The sequence below is a fragment of the Arvicola amphibius genome, chromosome 6 (genome assembly GCF_903992535.2).
Source record: "Arvicola amphibius chromosome 6, mArvAmp1.2, whole genome shotgun sequence".
In the NCBI taxonomy this organism is placed as follows: domain Eukaryota; kingdom Metazoa; phylum Chordata; class Mammalia; order Rodentia; family Cricetidae; genus Arvicola; species Arvicola amphibius.
The window spans coordinates 109,132,226-109,151,920 of record NC_052052.2 but is presented as its reverse complement, the minus strand read 5'-3'; the positions used below and the strand labels follow the sequence as shown (position 1 = coordinate 109,151,920).

The 19,695-nt window shown below is 40.3% G+C and overlaps 1 protein-coding gene across 2 annotated transcripts; it reads left to right on the top strand.

Moving 5' to 3' along the window:
* The first annotated feature begins 6,390 nt into the window (after positions 1–6,390).
* Positions 6,391–19,512, top strand: LOC119817584 (1,5-anhydro-D-fructose reductase). Of its 2 annotated transcripts, none has more exons than XM_038334907.2 (10): positions 6,391–6,535; positions 8,291–8,458; positions 10,503–10,619; positions 11,290–11,367; positions 13,299–13,421; positions 14,623–14,720; positions 16,545–16,617; positions 17,139–17,222; positions 18,720–18,802; positions 19,215–19,512. In XM_038334907.2, the coding sequence occupies exons 1-10, from the start codon at positions 6,497–6,499 to the stop codon at positions 19,312–19,314; spliced, it is 963 nt and encodes a 320-aa protein (XP_038190835.1). In that variant the 5' UTR covers positions 6,391–6,496; the 3' UTR covers positions 19,315–19,512. The 2 variants fall into 2 exon arrangements, with proteins under 2 accessions (XP_038190835.1, XP_038190836.1); XM_038334908.2 differs by having other exon boundaries at positions 19,140–19,512.
* The last annotated feature ends 183 nt before the right edge of the window (positions 19,513–19,695 follow it).

The following is a 19,695-nucleotide window of genomic DNA, read 5'->3' as shown; positions in this document are numbered from 1 at the left end:
AGAGAATAATTATATTCTGAGTTTAGCTCTGCTGAAAAAGCATGTAGGAGTTGTCATCATGTGAACTGGAAATCTATCTGAATGGTGTCCTGACGTTTAGCACATGAGGATGAAATGAAGGACCAGAGGACCGAGCTTAACAGAGATTTTAATTTGGAAGAGAAGGGGAATGTGCAGAAAGATTTAAAGGACGGATGTATGCCTCTGTGCCTATTATCACTAATCCTCGGGGTTTGAAAACCTTAACGTTTTTTGAAATTCAAAACTCGGACTGGTGTTTTCGTGTAAGATGTTTATCATTAGGAAATGCCGAGCGGAAGCGAGTGAATGTGTGACGGGAAGATAAATGCCTCTTTGTGCGTTTCCTGTCTGCGAGGGGATTACAAGTAAAGCCGCTACACACAGTTTTCCTCTAAGTAGCCGCTACTTGCATGCCTACCTGCAATAGACGGGAGTTCTGTTTGCTCAGCATACTTCACTGAGGGCCAGTCATTTATTGTTGACCGGCCTAGTAGATGTGAACTAGTATTTCAGGGTTATTTAATGTAAATTTCCCAAAGAACTCAAGACACTCGGCCCTTCGTCATGTGCTTATTTGCTGAAGTGTAGGCTCGAATTTTTTGCTCATTTTTGTCACATATTTCATTATCAAGTTTTTACAGTTTATTTCCTTACTGCTAATTATATATTAAGTATATATTTTGCTGATATAACCTATTACTGTGTGGCTTGACTTTACATTTCCTTAAGTTTTTCAAATGCTGGAGTCCTGATTTATAGCTGATTCTATTCCTTCTTTCCTCATGACCAGAGTTCTGCCGTTTAGCTAAGAGTAAGCTTCTTTAAATTCACAGCTACAGAGTTTTCTTATTTGATTACAACAGAAATTTTACATCTTAATCTGTAGACCAATAACTTATTTAACTTTTTTAAACATTTAAATGAATGGGCCACAGCTGATTTTTGTTTAGGTGTGTTATCTATTTAGAAATAGCTGTTGAAAAAACTCTTCTTGCCCAGTGGAATAAATTCCTTTTGCAAAACTTTATAGAAAACTGACATAGTTTAGGGAGTCTGTATCAATTTCTCTTGCCAGTTCACTAACTTGTGTTTATGTCCTTTTGCTAATAGAACACAAACTTAACTTCTATAGCTTCATTCACTTTTAAAATAATGTTTATTATTTTTTTTATTTTTGAGATTATAATTAAAATTTCCCTTCTCTTTTATCCCTCTAAACCATCCCACATTACCCTCCCTTGCTCCCTTTCAAATTCATGACCCTTTTATAACTGATTATTGTTGCATGCATATGTGTGGTTGCGTGTGAAAATTCCTAAATATAACCTTCTCAGTATGCATATTGTTGTTTGTATGTATGTTTTCAGAGCTGACCATTTGGTGATACTTTCATTTTTCTCCAATTTCCATAATGGATTAGGCTTTTTATTTGAATTACTACTTAATTATATAAAATATTGATTACTAAAAATCTTTTATTCAAATTCAGGAACTGGAAACTAACTATATATGGCTTTTATAATCAATTTCCCTATCTTCAGACTGTATGCTAATTTTAAGTCTTGATCCACTCACAGGTCTTCTCTTCTCCCCCTCCCCCTTTCCTTCTTCATTTCCTCTCGCCCTCTCTGTGTATGGGCTGGAGGCAGGGGCTACCTGGAAGACTATGAGAAATGAGTTTTCAAGGACTTCTATCTAATTACTTTTGTCTTTCCAACACTCTATTCATAATTTGGGACCCTCACTATAGCTAATTTTGACATTAAGTTCTTCCTTTCTCTAGGACATAGTTTACCTGTGTTTCTAAAAATGTTCTCTTGGAGAATTAAGACAAAAACTGAACTAACTCCATGCGGTAACACAGATCTCAAAACTTTCCTTTTGTCTTACCCTTTTATTGCTGAAGAAAAATGAATCTTCATCCATCCAATTATCCCACCTAGATATCAGAGCATATTTCTTGAGGTGTGTGCCTCCCACAGCCTACACTTGTACAACATACATTACCTTGTTGATTATTCTTTTTCCACACCTCAAAAAGCTTCCTCCTCTCCTGTACATTCTCTAACAGCATTTAATCCACTTCTTTATAATTGCCAGCATTTGCTGCAGGTTTGTTCCTCTGAGCTTTAGTCCATCCACACCCAGAGAAACAACTTGTAGCTTAAAGTGCAAATGCTGTGGTATTCTATACACTTATGCATGGTTCTGTATACATGTGGTCCAGAATATCATCACTGTTAGTGAAGACCCAAATGCTAAAGAAAATATGTATATCCTTCTCAGTCATATACTGTCAATGATGTCTCATTGATGACAAGTTAATTTCTCTCCTAATATATTTCTGTATATTTTACTATAATATTTTATTAATGCCTTGATCATTTTACACACATATACAACAAATTTTCATCATTTTCATGTCCTATTTCTCCCTCTAACTTCTCCAGACTCCCACTCCCCATTCTTGTCCCACTCCCAACTCCTCCTCCTTACTAATGAAGTCCAATTTGTCCTGTTCCTATATCCATACAACCATGGCTGTGAGGCCATCCATTTGATTATGGTGAACTTACTAGAGATTAAACATTTAAAGAAAACCAAGTACCCTTCCTTCAGAAGCTGTTATCTGACTGTAGCTCATCAGCTAGTGGTGGGGGCTGAAGACTGTCCTTATGTACTGAGCCTCAACTGCCTTGACCTTGTTTAGGTTCTCAGCAGACAACTGTGAATTGATGGTACTACCATGCGTAGAAAATAATGTTTGGTTTCAGTTCTCGCCAAATTCTGGCTTTTACAACTGTTCTGCCACACCTCTTCTGGAGTGATCCCTCCTGAGTCTTGTTAGGAGGGATGTGTTCTAGACATTTCATCTGTGGATGAATACCTCACAACACTTTTTCTCTCTAAATTGACCAGTTGTGGGTTTCTGTATTCATCTCCCCCTATTGCACAAAGAAACTTCTCTGATGTAAGAGCTGTACTAATCAATAATACATGCATTAAATTTCAGAGGATAGTGTCATACTATATATTTAGTAGATTCACCCTGTGGCTTGTGAGTTCCACTACCATGAGTTCTTGTCTAGATTTACAGTACCAGGCAGGCATTCCACGCCATGGATTGAGCCTCATATCCAATCAGAAAGTAATTGATTGCCTCCATAAGGTGTGTGCATGTCCAGGGGCATAAGGTGCCATGCAGGACATTATTCTAACTCCATGTTTTGCAGTTAGATAAAGTGTTGATGAGTTTGCTCCTACAGAAGCCCACACAGTACCTTCTGGAACTTTAAAACTAGAGAGTAGAGATTAGAATATATGATGTCTTCAACAATAGAATCATTTCATCGAGTTCTGGTGTACAATCAAGATCAGTGTCAATGGCCTGTAATGTTTTTGAGGTCTCTGGGACTTCTATACCAACAATTCAAGGTATGGTATAGTACACCTGGCACTAAGGTTTTATTTGGCAACTAGAGTATCCAAGAGAAACAATATACCCCATGTATGGCAGTAAGGTAATTTCAATTAAATACACACATATGTATGTGAGTATGAATATATGTATTTTTAAATATGTGTATATTATATATACATTTTATATGTGTATTTGTATACACCCACATAATACATACTTGCTTATTTGCATATATATCTGCATTTTGAGGAATGACCACCAGGGGGCAGGAATAACCAACTTATAAAGTTCATGTGTCTTTTACGAAGGATTGTACACTATTTATTTGTCCTAACTGTATTTTTCAAATATAGAGTATATTTACAATATGCTCAGGTGAAGTACTTGCTATGTAGTTATCAACTTGTGACTTCCATTTGATAAATTTTTTCACTATGATCTATAAATAATCATGAATAAAATATGCTTTCTGGTGTTTATTAAAATACATGAGTAAAATTAATAGCATCAAAATATTTCATAATTATCTGTGTTTATTTCAACATTTGCCACTGTTAAAATCACTTTTATTTAACCAAAATGTTTATTGTGCAGATATAAGTGTATTCATACACATATACATGTATATCTTTGCATTATGTGTATGTATATGTATATATTGATCTCTACCTTATTGTAAATACATGCTCAATGTTTTCAGTGTCTTAATATTAATTACCTTATATAAATTTGATGTTTCAAAAGTCTCTTATAAAGGATACTTGTACTTTATTCAAGTATTTATATCTGCAGCATTTATATTGTCCTTCCAAAGTATTAACCTAAGACATTTGACATGACAATTAAAGATGAAAGCAACACTAGATTAAGCCAGGCCGTAATGCAATGATAAAAACCATTTAAAGAAAGGAGAACATTTCTGTACTTACATGAAATGAAACTGTAAGTGTGGCTATGAGTAATAAAAGCCTGTCACACATAGTACTGATAACATTTGACTATTAAAAACACATTCTCTTACCAATAGATACTTCCATGTTAATTTGCATAAAATATTTTAGGTTCAAAAACTGTTAAGAAGAAGTTGTCTTACAAATCTCAAGCATGGCTTAACTTTGGAGATTTTACAAGATATAAATACAAAAAGTGTCCATTAAGAGATATGGAGAAGGTGTACGATTTTCCATATCCATAAACTGTCTGCCATGAGCATTTGCAAAAATCACACTAATGAACAGATGTGATATATAGCATAGCAACAGAAAAGGGAAAAAGCAAATTGTTGGCTTAGTTTGCTGATCCTAGTCACAATGTAAAATGGTTGAAATCTGCCAAATAAGCAAAATAAATGGTACAAAATTCTAGCACTATAATATGGCAAATCCTCAACTGTTGTAATTATTGTAATGCTGATATTTTCAGAACAGCTATTTACCTTCCTCATTTGCTTTTCTGGTTCCTTTCAATTGTTTTAGCTTGTGGTGTTAGGATTACCGCCAACTCAGTAACACCTAGGATCACCCAGGTGATGCTCCTCTGGCTATGCCCTTCAGGGATTATTTGTGGGAATATCCATCTCATTTTTTTCAATTATAATTAAATTTTGCCCTTCCTTTTCCTTCCTCAAAACCCATGCAGATAGTCTTTGATCTCTTTCAAGTCCATGGCCTCCTTTATTATTAATTGTTATTACAGTTATGGGCAGGACTCATGGGCATGCCCGGTTTCTTACCTGGGTTGTGGCATCCAAACTCCAATTAATGTTCGAGCAACAAGTATTCTGAATCTCTGAGCATTCCTTTGGGTTCAGCAAAACATTCTTAAAAGGAAAATCTTTGGGCAGGCCAGCTTAGTTTCGTTTCCCCCTTGATAATGTAAATAGAATATGTGGAGAATCCTTAAGTCAGACAGTATAATCACTTTCCATTCACCAGTGCTGCCTATCTTGAAATCTTATGCTAGTAGTCATTCCCACCTAATAGCTTATTTCTTTCTTAAGTAAGATCTAATCTAATTTTGCCCTAATTTTATCCTGTGCAACTTTTCTATTATAGGCTTTACTGTTTTAACATGTGAACTTTTACAGTCTCATATCTCAAACACACTACCTTTTAGCTACGGGGAATGGCTGGCCACTTGGTACACAGCAGTGTAACTTGCAGTAAACAGCTCACCAAGACAACAACTACAAATGCCACAGAAGACAACACTTAAGAATTAACCAATTACAGTTAAGATTACGTACTTATTAAAGATTTAGTAGCAGAATGCTGCCACATTACCCACATGTACTTTGAGAGTCAAGTTATACCAGCTCATATAAATGCATTTGTCAAAGAGGCCATAAGAAGTAAAAAGTAGGATGTCAAAAATCTTCCAGAAAGAGATTTTTTTCTAATACTGTAAGATACATCTTGGGGAAAATCCTATTCATATCATATTTTATACTGTTAGGAACATGGCAGTGACTTTCTCAATTCTGTTTTTCAACATTGGAAAAATTAGATAAAACTAACAAGCAAGGCGGGGAGGGGGGAAATAACACATTTACATGTTGAGAAAGAAGAAGCAAAATTCTCCTTGTTCACAGATGATAATTTTATCTATAAATAGTTTTAATACAAAGTATCAAACGAACACACAATCACAGCAAGTTACTACACCCAAACCGGTTATTTTCCAGTTTACTAAGAACGAAAATCAGCCTAAAGCATCTGATGTCCAGGAAGTAAACCTGTACCCCAGCCTGCTTCCTCGAAATAGCCAGAGTTAGTCGTGAACTTTATCCAGGTTGCTAGGAGACAGGACTCCTAACATTCCGGAGGATTTATGAGGTGAACATTGCACAACCAAACTCAGTTGCTCAGTCCGCTAAAAGATGGACGTGCTGCCAGCCAACCAGAGAACCTCGCGACCTCCACCAGCCAATTAGAGCGCCAGAACGCCAACAATCACGTCATTACCCTTCAGACTGTCCACTTTTCTGAGCGCCGGCGGCCGCCCCGTGGCCCTCCAGTGCTGGCTGCTGGTTGAGCCAGAGAGCCAAGGGGTACCATGGAAATCATCCCTAGGCTGGGCTTAGGCACCTGGAAGGTAAGGATACTCTTTCGTCTGTGGTCGGGCTAATTAAGGGGGCTCGAGCCTGGTGAATACTTGCTTAGGAGCGGTCAGGGACGCGGGGTGACTCCTTCCACACCCGGGCTCTGATCAAGGTCCTGCCTGAAGAGGTAGAGGAGAGGTCGGACTCTCCCTTGTGAAATAACTGTTACAGGGTCCTAAAACACTTGCTCCCTGTCAGTTTGAAAAGCAGTCGGGATAAACTATATAAAGCATAGTGATCTTGACCCCGACCTTGTCCGAGATAGTCATGGATCCCTCCTCCCCCAGTCTCCAAAGAATCATTTATGCAATGTAGCTCTAATCCTCTTTGCACGCCAACAAAGTGTGCATGAAGCGACCACCAGGAAGCATTCTACTTTGCATGCTATAACCAAATAAAAATAAACAATTGCACTAATGCCTGCTTCTGGCTTCTACTTAATGACAGCAGAGGTATTTGCTAGTGATTGGACAGCTTGCACAGTAGATATTTTATGTTGGAAAAACACTTTTATATAGAGAACGAACATGAATTTGGGTTGGTAGAGGGGTGAGGAAGGTCTGCGAGGGGGAGAAACATAGTAAATATACTTTGTATGAAAAAATGAATAAAAATTCTGTTTAGATAAGTTTTTTTTAAAATAAACGTTTCTCTGGAAATTTTTGTAAAAGTGGGATTTTTAGGCAATTTTATGGTTTGAGTACTCTTTGGTTCATTAGAGTAAAGGCTGATATGGAAGAAACATGAAATTATTGAGACAGAGGCTTAAGAAAATCAAGAGGTGTCTTCAAAGTTGGTCTATTTCAGATTCTTCAAATACCTATCCTCTGTTGTTCTTGCCTGTCATGTTTGCACTTGCTAGCTCCTTGACAGCATTCTTTTTTTCGTTTTCTCTAACTGAAGAGGGATACTTCAGTCATTAGTTTTGAACTTCTCTGAACCTGTGATTTGTTATATGAAAACAATTACACTGGTGTGTTTTAGTAGCATTAATAACTATAATTAAAGTTAAAAAATAGGAAAAAAAGCATTGCCTTCTAAACACAGTAAAAAAATTTAATTCTGTTCAAGATACTGGGGTATGAATTTCCAAAAATATGGAAGGCACTGGAAAACCATAGCACAATTTGACATTGACTGATGGTCTTAAATAATGTAGCTATGCTAGATATGTATGTTGTTTTGAATAGTTATTATACTTGAATAATAAATATAATATCATAATTTACTTAATTTAATTATTAAGTAAACTATAAAACAAAGCAAGGAAGAGCTCAAATTCAAGACTAGCTTTGGCTATACTCAGATTTAATGGAAATGTATACTGTATCATTGAACTTCTCTTGTATATGTCGTATAGGTATCTGATGGATCATTTTTATGAGAATAAACACTTGGTTTGTCTTTACAGTTGATTGAACATTCCTGAGTGTTAGATCTCAGACTGCTTCATGCCCTGTCTATTGTTACTCATTCAGTAATCACTGGGGAGCATGGCATGCAGCTCAGTCCTCTGCAGGAGCTGGAAATGTCGGTGGTCTTTTCCCAAATGAGTAAGCGAGACAGTCAGACTTCTAATCACATTCTGACTCTGACATTCCCCAACTTTCGGTTTGGCTGATAATAGTGCTGTTTTCAAGATTTGGGTGTTTATATATTCCTTGGTTCTGCTTCCCAGGTGACAACAGAGACACTAAGTTGTTTGCCCCTAATGACAGAAGGGATACTTGTGTTTGATTACATTGCAGGCCTCTCCAGGAGAAGTAGCCAACGCGGTGGAGGAGGCTATCAACGTGGGATACCGGCATTTTGACTGTGCGTACTTGTACCACAACGAGAGTGAGGTTGGAATGGGAATCAATTCCAAGATCAAGGAGGGTGTGGTGAAAAGAGAGGAACTGTTTGTCGTCAGTAAGGTAAGGTTTCTCAGTTGCAAGGACAGTATGGTCTCCGCCACTGCAGTGATGGAAACTGAGAAAACTGGAATAATCTAGCCTCTAGTTTTTCTTATGGCGTCTTTGGTTTTCAGTTGATTCAGAACTAACAAGGAAGCTTCATGAACCTACGAGGTTACATCAAGTGTAGATTTGCTTAAGGTTGCTTAAGGTTTTGTTTTGGGTTTTTTTTTTGTTTTGTTTTGTTTTGTTTTTAAATTCAGCTGTTCAAATGGTTATGGAGAGATACCACCAATCAACCGTCCATTCATGCCCACAAAGCTCGGTTGAGTGATGACACCTCTGTGTCTGTGATGAGCAGGATAAAACTCTAGCCCTTGTGAACTCTGTCTACATATCCATGCCTAAACTTGGAGTCAGTGTGCACATGGCAAAGTCCACACTAAGAACTTGATGCTACCATGATTAGCTTTAGAAGCAGGAAGGAAATCAGAAATCAAACATGAGCTGGGCAGGAGCACAGCAGATGGAGGCTGGAGAAATGGACAGGGTTCAAATCATCGATGTTCTGGCGCATAAGAAGCTTGTACTTTTCCCTGAAATCCAGCGGGTTGAGAAAAGCCCTGTTTCTAAGTCAGGCAGCTGGGTTTCCATACGAATCAGACACGTGCATAGAACACAATGGTAGCTGACCGGAGGGATGTGCACTTTAAACAGGTTGTATACACAGTGCAGGAGATGATGAATTCTGTGCTGGCAATGTGAGAAAGGCGAGGCAGCTATGAAGGAGAGTAGGAAAATAAGCCCTGTAGAACACAAGGGTTAAACCAAGACTTAAAAGCTGCTCTGCCCAAATTGTTAGACAGCATAGGCTCAGGGTCCCAATGTCAGCATTTTTAAACTAAAGAGTTTAAGGAGGTTAATGTTCTGCTCTAATATTCTACCCAATTTCCTTAAGACAAGGGTCTTGTTAGTCCCATAGATGTGAAGAGAAAGATACAGATTATAGTCAAATTAATTTTCAAAAGCCTTTTTTATTTGTGCACATGGGCCATCCCTATAGGTGGAGTTGGAATGATGAATATTGGACATGGGTAAGGAAGGTAAGGGTTTTCTATTTCAGGAGTAGGGGTTTTCCACATAGGAGATTTAGCAGGCAAATTGCTACAGAAGCAGAACATAAGCATAACAAGCTGGTCATTACAACCTCCTGAAACAAAGACATGGTTGTAAGGTGGTCACAACAATTTCTAAACAAAAGTGTGCTTGCAAGGTGATCATAGCAACCTCCTGAAACAAAGCACGGTTGCCACTTCCTGGAACAGACAATTTAGAACCATTAAGGTTATAGTTGGGGCATAGTCCAACTTTTGCAAAACAGATTTAATAATCAACATAAATGATGTAGTTCGGCTTTACTTTGAGATTGCTTTCAAGCCCAAGATAGAGGCAGGCTGGTTTATCAGTTTCTCACTGAACATTCGGATAGACTAGCAGCCTCCCATTAAATGTCTTCCTGTGTTGCCTTTATGTAAATAGAGACAGTACTTTAGTTTTCCGGCTACCCAGACCGAAATAATCACACAGAAACTCTATTAATTACAACACTGTTTGTAGCTAGCTCTTACATCTTAAATTAACCCATTTCTATTATTCTGTGGATTGCCATGTGACCCTGGCATTACCCCATTTTCTACATGCCTTGTTTCCTCAGTAGCTGTCTGGCATCTGCTTGACTCTGCCTACTCTCTCTATGTATTTCTGTTAGGATTTCTCGCCTGGCTTTACTCTGCTAAGCCATTGGCCAAAACAGCTTTAATCATGAACCAATAAAAACAACACATATATGGAAAGACATTCCACATCACCCTTAAGCTCCCTTGAGTTTGGAAGGCTTCCTGCTATGGATAAGGATCATCCTTTTCTAAGGAAAATGTCTCTGTATTTCTTCAGAACTTGATGTGTTGTGTTGTCACATGAAAGTTTGTGGGAACCACTGATGAGTGTACGACCTGTTGGTTTTAGATCGTGGCAGTGTAACAACAGTCTCCCTTCTTTTTTGTAGCTATGGTGTACCTACCACAAGAAGTCCTTGGTTAAAACAGCATGCACCAATACCCTGAAGGCCTTAAACTTGGATTACCTGGACCTCTATCTCATACACTGGCCCATGGGCTTCAAGGTACCACTGATTTTATGACTGAATTCCTGCAAAGACCCAGACAAATGTTTTATCATAGAAAATGTATATAAATATGAATTAAGCTGCAACTTCCAACATTTGAAATTATTAGAAATTATATATATATATTTGATACTTGTCCTTTGACCTGAAGGAAGGTATGATTGGTCACAAGAGACAGGTAGTCTGTAAGCCCTTGTTGCTGTTCAGCAGAGTGACTAGGTTTTTTTACCCCTTAGCATGTTTGCCTTTTCCCTCCACACCCTGCCTTTGTATTCTCACTTGGTTGTCACTAACCTTGATGGGAGGTTGTTGAGGAGTAAAGATCCTAATAATATTGTTGGGAGACAATTGAATATATTAGGACATGAAGGAAGTCCCATTGTTCCCTGATTTTAAAAATCTGAATCAGTCAGGGATTCAAACTTTGAGCAAGTTTCATGATGGAATTTTGCTGGCCTCACCTTCCCTTCATTCTTGGTCTTAAAGTAGCAACTGAGCCTAGAGAGGAAAAGAGGCACAGCAAAGCCAGTAGGATTTAGTGGCAGGGCTAAAGCTAAGATGCAAATCCACCAGTGCAGACTCTGTACATCTGTGTTCTCTCCTACATAGTCTTCTGGTGGAGGATGCCACAAGCCCCAATAAGCTCTTTTTCTTCTGGTTCTCACAGCCTGGAAAAAAAGACGTACCTTTGGATTGCAATGGCATGGTTATTCCCAGTAACACCAGCTTTCTGGACACGTGGGAGGTAAGTTGAAGCACGCCATCTGGCTACGTCACCCCCATTCACACATACCCAGATGAAAGTTGCACAAGATCTCTCACGCTTCTATGTTCAAATACACCAGGTCCTACACTTCAGATATGTGGCTTGCAGTATATGATGGTTAAATATGGACTGTCAACTGGACATAATCTAGAATCAGTTAGGTCAAGAATCAAACCCCTTGGCAATCTTTAAAGAGGTTCCTAGATTGAATTAAATGAGGCTCAAAGGAGTCACCCTAAATGTTGGCAGAATCATTCCTTGAACTGGGGTCTTAGACTGAATAAAGAGAGTTTCTCGGGCACAAGTGTGCATCTCTGTCCATTTCCTTACAGTGGATGCATTGTGGCCAAGGTCCTCACATTCCTGTTACCACACTCCCCTACCATGATAGATGACCAGCCACACCTTTAAACTAGAAGCCAAAAATAGACCCTTCCTTAGGTTGCCTTTTTGAGGATCTTGTGCAAATAAGAAAAGTAGCTAATACACACCATGAATTATGGATGGATACTTGAAAAACTGAAGATACCAAATGAATTTCTCACTATTTTAACCTAGTGCAGTGTAGGGAATAATACAGATCACTCTTTTCCCACAACTGTTTCTTTTTTAAAATTAAAACATACTATTTCCCCCCAGGAAATACAGAGTAATAAAAAAAAAGGAGAATTTTTAAAATTCCTATTTCCATAAGCCTCTGGCAATCTCTGGCATTGCAGTTCTCTCCTAGTTCCTGTAGGTTCTCTTTTAATTGTTACAAAAACATAATGTTGGCCTCATTTAAAGCCCACATTGGGAAGGTAGGAAAAGGAAAAAGTTAGTGGCCAGGTGGCGAAGTGTCAAGTCAGTCAGTGTCCCAGATCTAGATGAAAAATGGTGAACATTTGAGTGGAGGTGGTAAGAAAAATAAGCAAGGTGGTGGACTTGAGAGTCTCATGATCAGTGAAGTTGACAAAGTCGGAACAGAGACTAGCAGGACTCTCCGACTGTTGCTGCCCAGCTTGAGGAACAGAACATCAGCACATTTGAACAAGTGTAAGTATAAATCAGCAAAGCTTAGGGAAGAGTTTTAACTCAGACGATCCAATATGGAGCCATGCCTGTGAGAATGATGGCTGAAATTAGCGCTATTTCAGTCCCTTAAAAAGAGATACAAGAGGACCAGGACAGACAGGGAGATGTCTCTGGGCTGGGCACTGACAGCCTCTCCTGGAAAATTATGAACTTGGAAACTAACCAGAAAGAAACTAAACAAAGTACTTTTGGGGTTCCAGCCATTTCTGTCACCTTGGGCTTCTGCTCATGAAAGATTTTGGTCATACACCAGGCGTTTAAACATGCATGGTGTTTATTGGGTGATTATTACAGAGTGCTAATTCTCTGGTCCCTGTCTTCATCATCGCTGGAGACTCAGGTGTGATTCTGCGCTGTCCTGCAGCTCATGGGTTTTCGGAAAGCCCAGGTCCAAGGCTCATTTATCAGAGGTCAGCCCAGTTTCAGATCGCTTTGCCCTCAAATTACTGAAAATGTGTAATGGGGAGAGTGGGAAACAAGAGTGCTGACCCGTCGCCACGCTCAGGGCGGATGCGTAGCTGGAAAGCAAAGTGAACAAATGGAGCCGGCAGTGGAGGGGTCGCTGTAGGTCACCTCGGAGCACAGGCTTAAGGAGATTGGAAATAATGCCGAATGCTTGCTGGGTTCTAACTGAGGCCAAATGTTGTGTGTCTCTCATTCCATGTAACTTTAAAACAGCCCTGGTGTGGAGACTGTTGTCCACATGATCGTGTAACGTCAAGTAAAATACTTTTAAAATATTGGAGCACTATGGCAAGTCGCTAAGGGACATGGCTTGTCATGGGGCTAGACAAACCATATAACTTATGTACTCAGCACATGTTTTTCTCTTTCAGGCCATGGAGGATCTGGTGATTGAGGGGCTGGTGAAGCACCTTGGGGTGTCAAACTTTAACCATGGACAGCTTGAGAAGCTTTTGAATAAGCCTGGTTTGAGGTTCAAGCCAGTTACTAACCAGGTGAGCTGGTAGATGGTCAGAAGTTTTGCACAGTGTTATTCTCTTTCCCTCCATGTGGTGAGTGAGAAAGGTAACATGCTTGCCTGTGTTAGCTGTCCGAATTGAAATGAGGTGACAGGCAGATGTGAATGGGCAGATGTCTTCCTTTACAGCTCATGTGGTTAGGTGATGCCTTGGGTGGGTGGAGTGTGACATGGATCTCGATTCTTGGCCTGGGTTTGGAGGCAGACGACCAAGTGTGTTCAGAAGAGCAGGATCCTCTCAGACCCTTCACCCTCACTAAAGGAGGGCAGCCCTTCCAGTCCACTCATCCAGCCCATGCGAAAGAGTAGTGGGTAACACTGTCTCCACCCAGGCTTGCAGAGTGCAGAAATGAATCTTCTCCCCACCCCCCAGCTGCCCTTCACATTTGGCCACAGCACTTACAGTACCCCAAATCTCACATTTTGTACGTTTACTGGCTATTATTTGTCACCAGGGTTTAATGACCATAAGAAGTTTCGTCTGAATTTAATTGTAGGTAAAGCTCAAAACTTGAGCATTTGAAGTTTTTCAGTACCTATTTGTTGAATGCATGCAATTAGAGAATTACTTGTGACAAGTGCATACTGCGGCTAACAGCAGCAGTCCTTCAAAGGAAACTTCCCTGCAAGTTGATCTTGCTGGATGTGGCATGATCCTGAAAGCCAAGGTGCTGCTCATAATTCTCTTCAGTTTCCTCTAAATGAGCATTAATTCTAAGTCTGTTTATAACCTGAAATGGGAGAGGTAGAAATAACTGTTTTCAAGGCTTGTGTTTGAAACTAAAGTCCTGGTAACAAAAGATAGCCAATAAGCAAATTAAACGTGTGAGGCGTTGGGTAATGTGAGTACCATAGGAACCTTGAAGGGCAGGAGGGAGAGGGAGTGGATTCAGACTACTCAGGCTTGTTCCTGCATGATGGAAGAAGCTTCACTGAGAAGGAATGTCTGCGTGATATAGAGACCTGAGAGTGTGGAACTGGAGCCATTTATAGCATTTGACATCTTGGAGATGCCAGAGACCAACCTACTCATTTGTAGATGGAGACACCCAGACCTTAAGAGAGAGGTTTTATACCTAGTTAGTGACAGGGGGGACATCAAGTATGTCTTCTCTTTGGTGCTTTCCTGGTATGCCACTTGTCTGGATTATTTTGGTGCACTATGGTTATGTTTGTAGATTGAATGCCACCCATATCTTACTCAGAAGAATCTGATTGATTTTTGCCATAAGAGAAATGTGTCTGTGACTGCTTACCGTCCTCTTGGTGGCTCAAGGTAAGGGCATGTTAGAGACTGTGCTAATCCAAATGCTAACAGATGCTAGATGCCCCCCTCTTGTTTCATTTGAGATTTGGAGGAGCTTCACTGAGAGAGTGTAGAGGGGGCTTCCTACACCTCTCAGGCCCCAGGGAGAATGTAGGTAGCTACTTCTCAGGCTGGAGAGTTGCCTTGTTTGGGCTTCCCTAAGAGGGTAACCAGCTTTGAAAAGACAGACCCAGCCTGAAGCAAAACCCTTTGCTGATCTGCCCAGTAGTTCATCAGACAGCTGCTACCCTTTGATTCAGGGCATGTCACAAAATTCAGTCCTTAGATAATGTTACAGTGATGTCTTCTTTCTTTATACCTGGAGCTTGTACCTTTCCCTTACGGAGCTACCTAAGCCAGAACTGTAGATGCATCCCTTTTTCTTATCCCTCTCCAATCCATTGCCAAGATCAGTTGCTTATTGTGCCAGGAGAACCTGGAATCTGTCTTTCACTCTCTGCTGTTATCACCTCTACCTTAATGAAATGCAGATGGCTTAAGGTTCTTAACCACTTAACTCCCTTGCAGATCCACCCGTTCCTTTGGGCTACTCACCTGCTAACTGAAGTGATCTCATTGGACACGATCATGTGTTTCCTACTTAACTTTGTTCTTTCTGAGCCTGTGTGGAGGAGCTGACCTGGCTTCATCCTCCTCTGGTCACACTTTTCCCCAGTCCTGTAAACCGTCAACATATCAATCAAAGAAAACTACTGATGGGTGTTTGGATAGAATATTCTTTCTAGTCTTTGCAACTTTGCATATACTTTTTTTTTTGCGTATACTAAGAATCTGTCGTTTTCTCTTTCTTGAGTTTGCTTGCTCTTGTTTCTGTTGTCATGCTCAGGTCGGGAGCACTGTGGCCTCCAGGAAGTTTCCATGATCTCCTTGCTGTATTTGGTGCCTTGATCTTGTCATAACATCTCACCTTCATTCCCTTCCACTATCTGATGCACTGGGTTTCTTTGCATTGTTTGTCACTGATGTCGCCTGACTGCAGAGGCTGTCTCTTCTTATCTATTCCTACCCTCAAGCTGGATGCCAGGAAAGTGTTAGGAAGCCAGGAAAGGCGGGACTTACTTCAGTTTCCTTAGCTCTGTGTTTTCTGTGCGAAATAGGGAGTGTATATTTGGACTTGAGAGCAGCTTGGGAGTTCTTAGGAGGCTGGGGTATATTTTACAGCTGAGCCTTTGTGTAGAAGAATCTCTGCTAGAGTGAGTTTAGGGCAAGATAGCACTCTGTCTGGTTCTTTCTGAATCTGTTGAGAGCTGTGACTAACTTTGTTCTTTAAACCTGTTAACTGCTTAATAAAAGATGATTTTCTGGGTTTGATTCCCCAGCGCTGTGTAAACCAAATGTGGTAGTGCACACCTGTAACCCCAACAGTTTGAAGAGGAGGCAGAAAGATCAGAAGTTCAAAGTCATACTCATGCTGTATAGCAAGCTCAAAGCCAGACATGACACCCTGTCTAAAATAAAATAAAATGGCTTTCTTATTCACTAGGACCCTTGCCTGGATAGAATTTTGATGAATATGTTTATAGTCTTAAACATATCTTGTAGTAAAAGTTTTTACAAGCGGAAAATAGTAAAGCTTACCCAGGTCTGGTGACACCTGCCTGCAATCCAAGCACTCAGGTTACAGAAGTAAGAAGACTGAGTTTGAAGTTGATGAAGTCCAAGTGAGTTACCCCAAAAATAAGCAAGTAAAATAAACAAACAGTAAACTTTTAATCTTAGAGGAAAGTCCATTTTCTTTCTCCTGACTCGACCCGCTTTGCTGTGTCTCTCTAGAGATGGGGTTGACTTGTTGGATGATGCTGTCATTCAGAAGATCGCAAAGAAGCATGCAAAATCTTCTGCTCAGGTATGTGGAAAGAACTGTCATGTGCTGAGATCACACTTCATCCCCTCTCCCCAGGTCCCGAGCCTTGTCAGCTCACCCTGATGAGTTGATTCGCCAGAGCTTCCCAGTTTGGAGCTCTACGTTGGTTGCTTCCATGTCCTCAGCCAGTCGAGCCATACATGCTGCCTTTTCCGGCAGTCAACTGGATGCCCTCCAGTGCCACTTTCTCTGCCCTGTCAGCTTCATGGACAACCAGTGTGAGAGAGATCAGTCATTAACATCAGCCTTATCCGAATGTCCTGATCATTTGTAAAACCAGGTACATGCTGAGGGATTCTAGTGAAGGTGTGAACGAGTCCTCTGTCCTTCTCTTTGGGCTGATGGCATTCATTACAGATGTATTGACAAAGCAATTAAGTTTGATTTCTAAAGGCCTTTGAGATGACCAAGGCTTTTGAAGTCTTACTGTACAATGAAGCTAAGCTACTGTAGTGTCTTGTTTCCATTTGTTTTATTTCTATGTGAAACTTTCTTTCCTACAGATTTTGATCCGATTTCAGATCCAAAGGAACGTGATAGTGATACCCAAATCTGTCACCCCAAGTCGGATCAGGGAGAATTTCCAGGTGGGCATTTCCTGATTCTAGAGTGTTTTAGATCATGACTTAGAGAGTGGAGGGCTGGCTAACTTCCATAACAACCAACCAACCAGATCTCTGTGGCCTTCACCTGACAGAGGTGTATTCTTCTATGACCTGTGTTGGTGGTTAGCCTTTCACATAGTGAGTCAGGCCCGGCTCTTATTATGTCCTGTCCCCCTACCTGCCAAAGCTGGGTGTCTTCTCCATTCAACCGAAGATGGGGAAAGAGGTAAGAGGAACTCCTGGGGAAGCATGTAACAGACCACATTTGGGAATGCGCACCTTCATCCCATTCAGTAATTCTGTCACACAATAATTGTGCTCATGAGGAAGGAATACAGGTTGGTGATCACCAGTCTGAGCCATATGGGGTTTGTCCACTAGTCTCGTGAGGGCAGCTGCTGTGGGTGTTTATGTTCTTCATGAATCAGTGAAAACTGAAGGGCTAGACAACTTAATTAGCAATCCACATACAAAACTCTGATTGAGAACAGCTTTTTTGAAGATAGTCTTTTAAAACTTGACCAAGCAGCAGAATTGGACCTGATGCTGAGGATAGAGAATAGTGTCCATTTAGAAGAGGCTCAAGAGAAAGTACCAATTAGTTTGGAGGAGCCAGGAGTTGTGTACCTGAGTTTAACTGGAAGGAAAATATCAAGGATAGTAGACTGTGGGCTTGTCCTCTGAGTTGGTCAAAGCCTTTCAATACAAGCACCTATGCTGCTCTGACAGCTCAGAGTACCCCTTTAGTATTGTGTACTTCTCCCCGTGGTCACAATGACTCCAGCACTAAGGCTGGCTCTCTACAACTCCCATATATGCTGTGTGGCTGGTTTGGCCAAACCTGAATATAAGTATATCAGTCTCCTTAGGGTAGAGGTGGGAGTCCAACAGCTTCCCTCCTTAGGGCATGGTGAAGCTTCTGGTTGTTCTTCTGTTCCTTTTCCTTGGGTTCAGACCCTCAGCTGCAGTGTTAGTCACTGTGAGATACTGTTGTTGAGGAATTTGATCATAGCCCTCAGTGTGTTAGAGGGCGAAGGGCAAAGAGGTAAGAATACTATTTGATTGAAGTTACTCAAAATGTTCTTGTGTGATTTGATGCTAGAGTCAATACCAACTGACTTCCTAGCTGATGGGGTAGAAGGAGCAATGGCTTTTTCCTTTGGAGAGAAGGAGGTAGATCAGTGAAGAAAATACTTTGCTTTTTTGAAACTCTTCCTCTTTGTTCCTCACCCCCATAAGATAAAAACAATATATAGTTCATCTTACCAAGGTTTCTTAAATTTAACTGAGACTAAGCCTGAGCCCACCAAGCAGTGAAAATCAAAGTGCATTTTGGAAGGCTCAGCAGTCTTTTACGGGAAGTTCTAAGTGCTTAATGAAGAATTTCTGTCCCATCTTGGTGTCTATTTTAGGGAACACATATGCCAATTAGATGGGGTTTAATCTGAATTGCCTATGATCATCTGATTTTGGTTCTAGGTATTTGATTTTGAATTAACAGAAAAAGATATGGAAGAACTCCTCAGCCTTGACAAGAACCTCCGGTTGGCCACATTCCCATCGTAAGTCTTTCTCCTTTACTTCTTTTCAAAGATAAAGACAAGCACAGTGACTGGTTCTAGAACAATCTTTACCGTTAATCTTTCTCCTTTACTTCTTTTCAAAGATAAAGACAAGCACAGTGACTGGTTCTAGAACAATCTTTACCGTTAATATTCAAGGTTAATTAAACCCTACTGTAATTTTTCCCTGTTAATTGTTGGGCCAGTGAATAAAGACAATGACTAATTTATAAACTAGAGAGTTAGAAAAGCACACCCCTGCCCTGTCACTTAAGATGTTTCCTTTAAAGATGCCTGCTCTCTATTTCTGCTTGTAATTTTTGATTCTGTTTTTCAGAACTGAAAATCACAAGGACTATCCTTTCCACATAGAGTACTGAAGACAGCGTCGCTCGCCCTCTTTTGTTCTCAGATCACCAACGTTGGCAGCATGGAACCACCTCTGCAGAGGCTGTGTGGGCTCAGCCAGCAATGACAGCAGCAGAGTTAGAAGCAAGAAAAATCCTGCCTAGAACAGAGGACCAGTTTTTGGAGAAACATATAAATCTAGGGGTGAGCAAAGAAAGTACCATGTAGACCGTAGCTGTTACCGAGTTGTTAGGGATCGCCAAGTACACAGAGCAGTGTAATTTATGGGGGTTAGTAGCCTCTGAAATGAGTTGCTGATGGCTCATGAATTAAAATCTACGAGTCAGCTTAACAACAATCAACCTAAGGCCAGTTGTGTTTTTCCTTCATGCCATTCTCTGCCCCCATCCCAAGTTTTCTAGATTTTGTTCAAGCAAACTCTACCTGCACTTCAGAAAAGGAAAAGCATTGAGCTGAGACTCTATCTCATTTTTTAAAAATATTCTTAATTAAAGATTCCCAAGTGTGGGTGTGAATGGATGTGG

Excerpts from the sequence above, each read along its gene's own strand:
- LOC119817584 (XM_038334907.2), top strand. The coding sequence starts at position 6,497 with ATGGAAATCATCCCTAGGCTGGGCTTAGGCACCTGGAAG. Across the intron at positions 13,422-14,622 it reads TCAAGCCAGTTACTAACCAG|ATTGAATGCCACCCATATCT; the intron begins GTGAGCTGGTAG and ends TTATGTTTGTAG. Across the intron at positions 18,803-19,214 it reads CGGTTGGCCACATTCCCATC|ATCACCAACGTTGGCAGCAT; the intron begins GTAAGTCTTTCT and ends TTTTGTTCTCAG.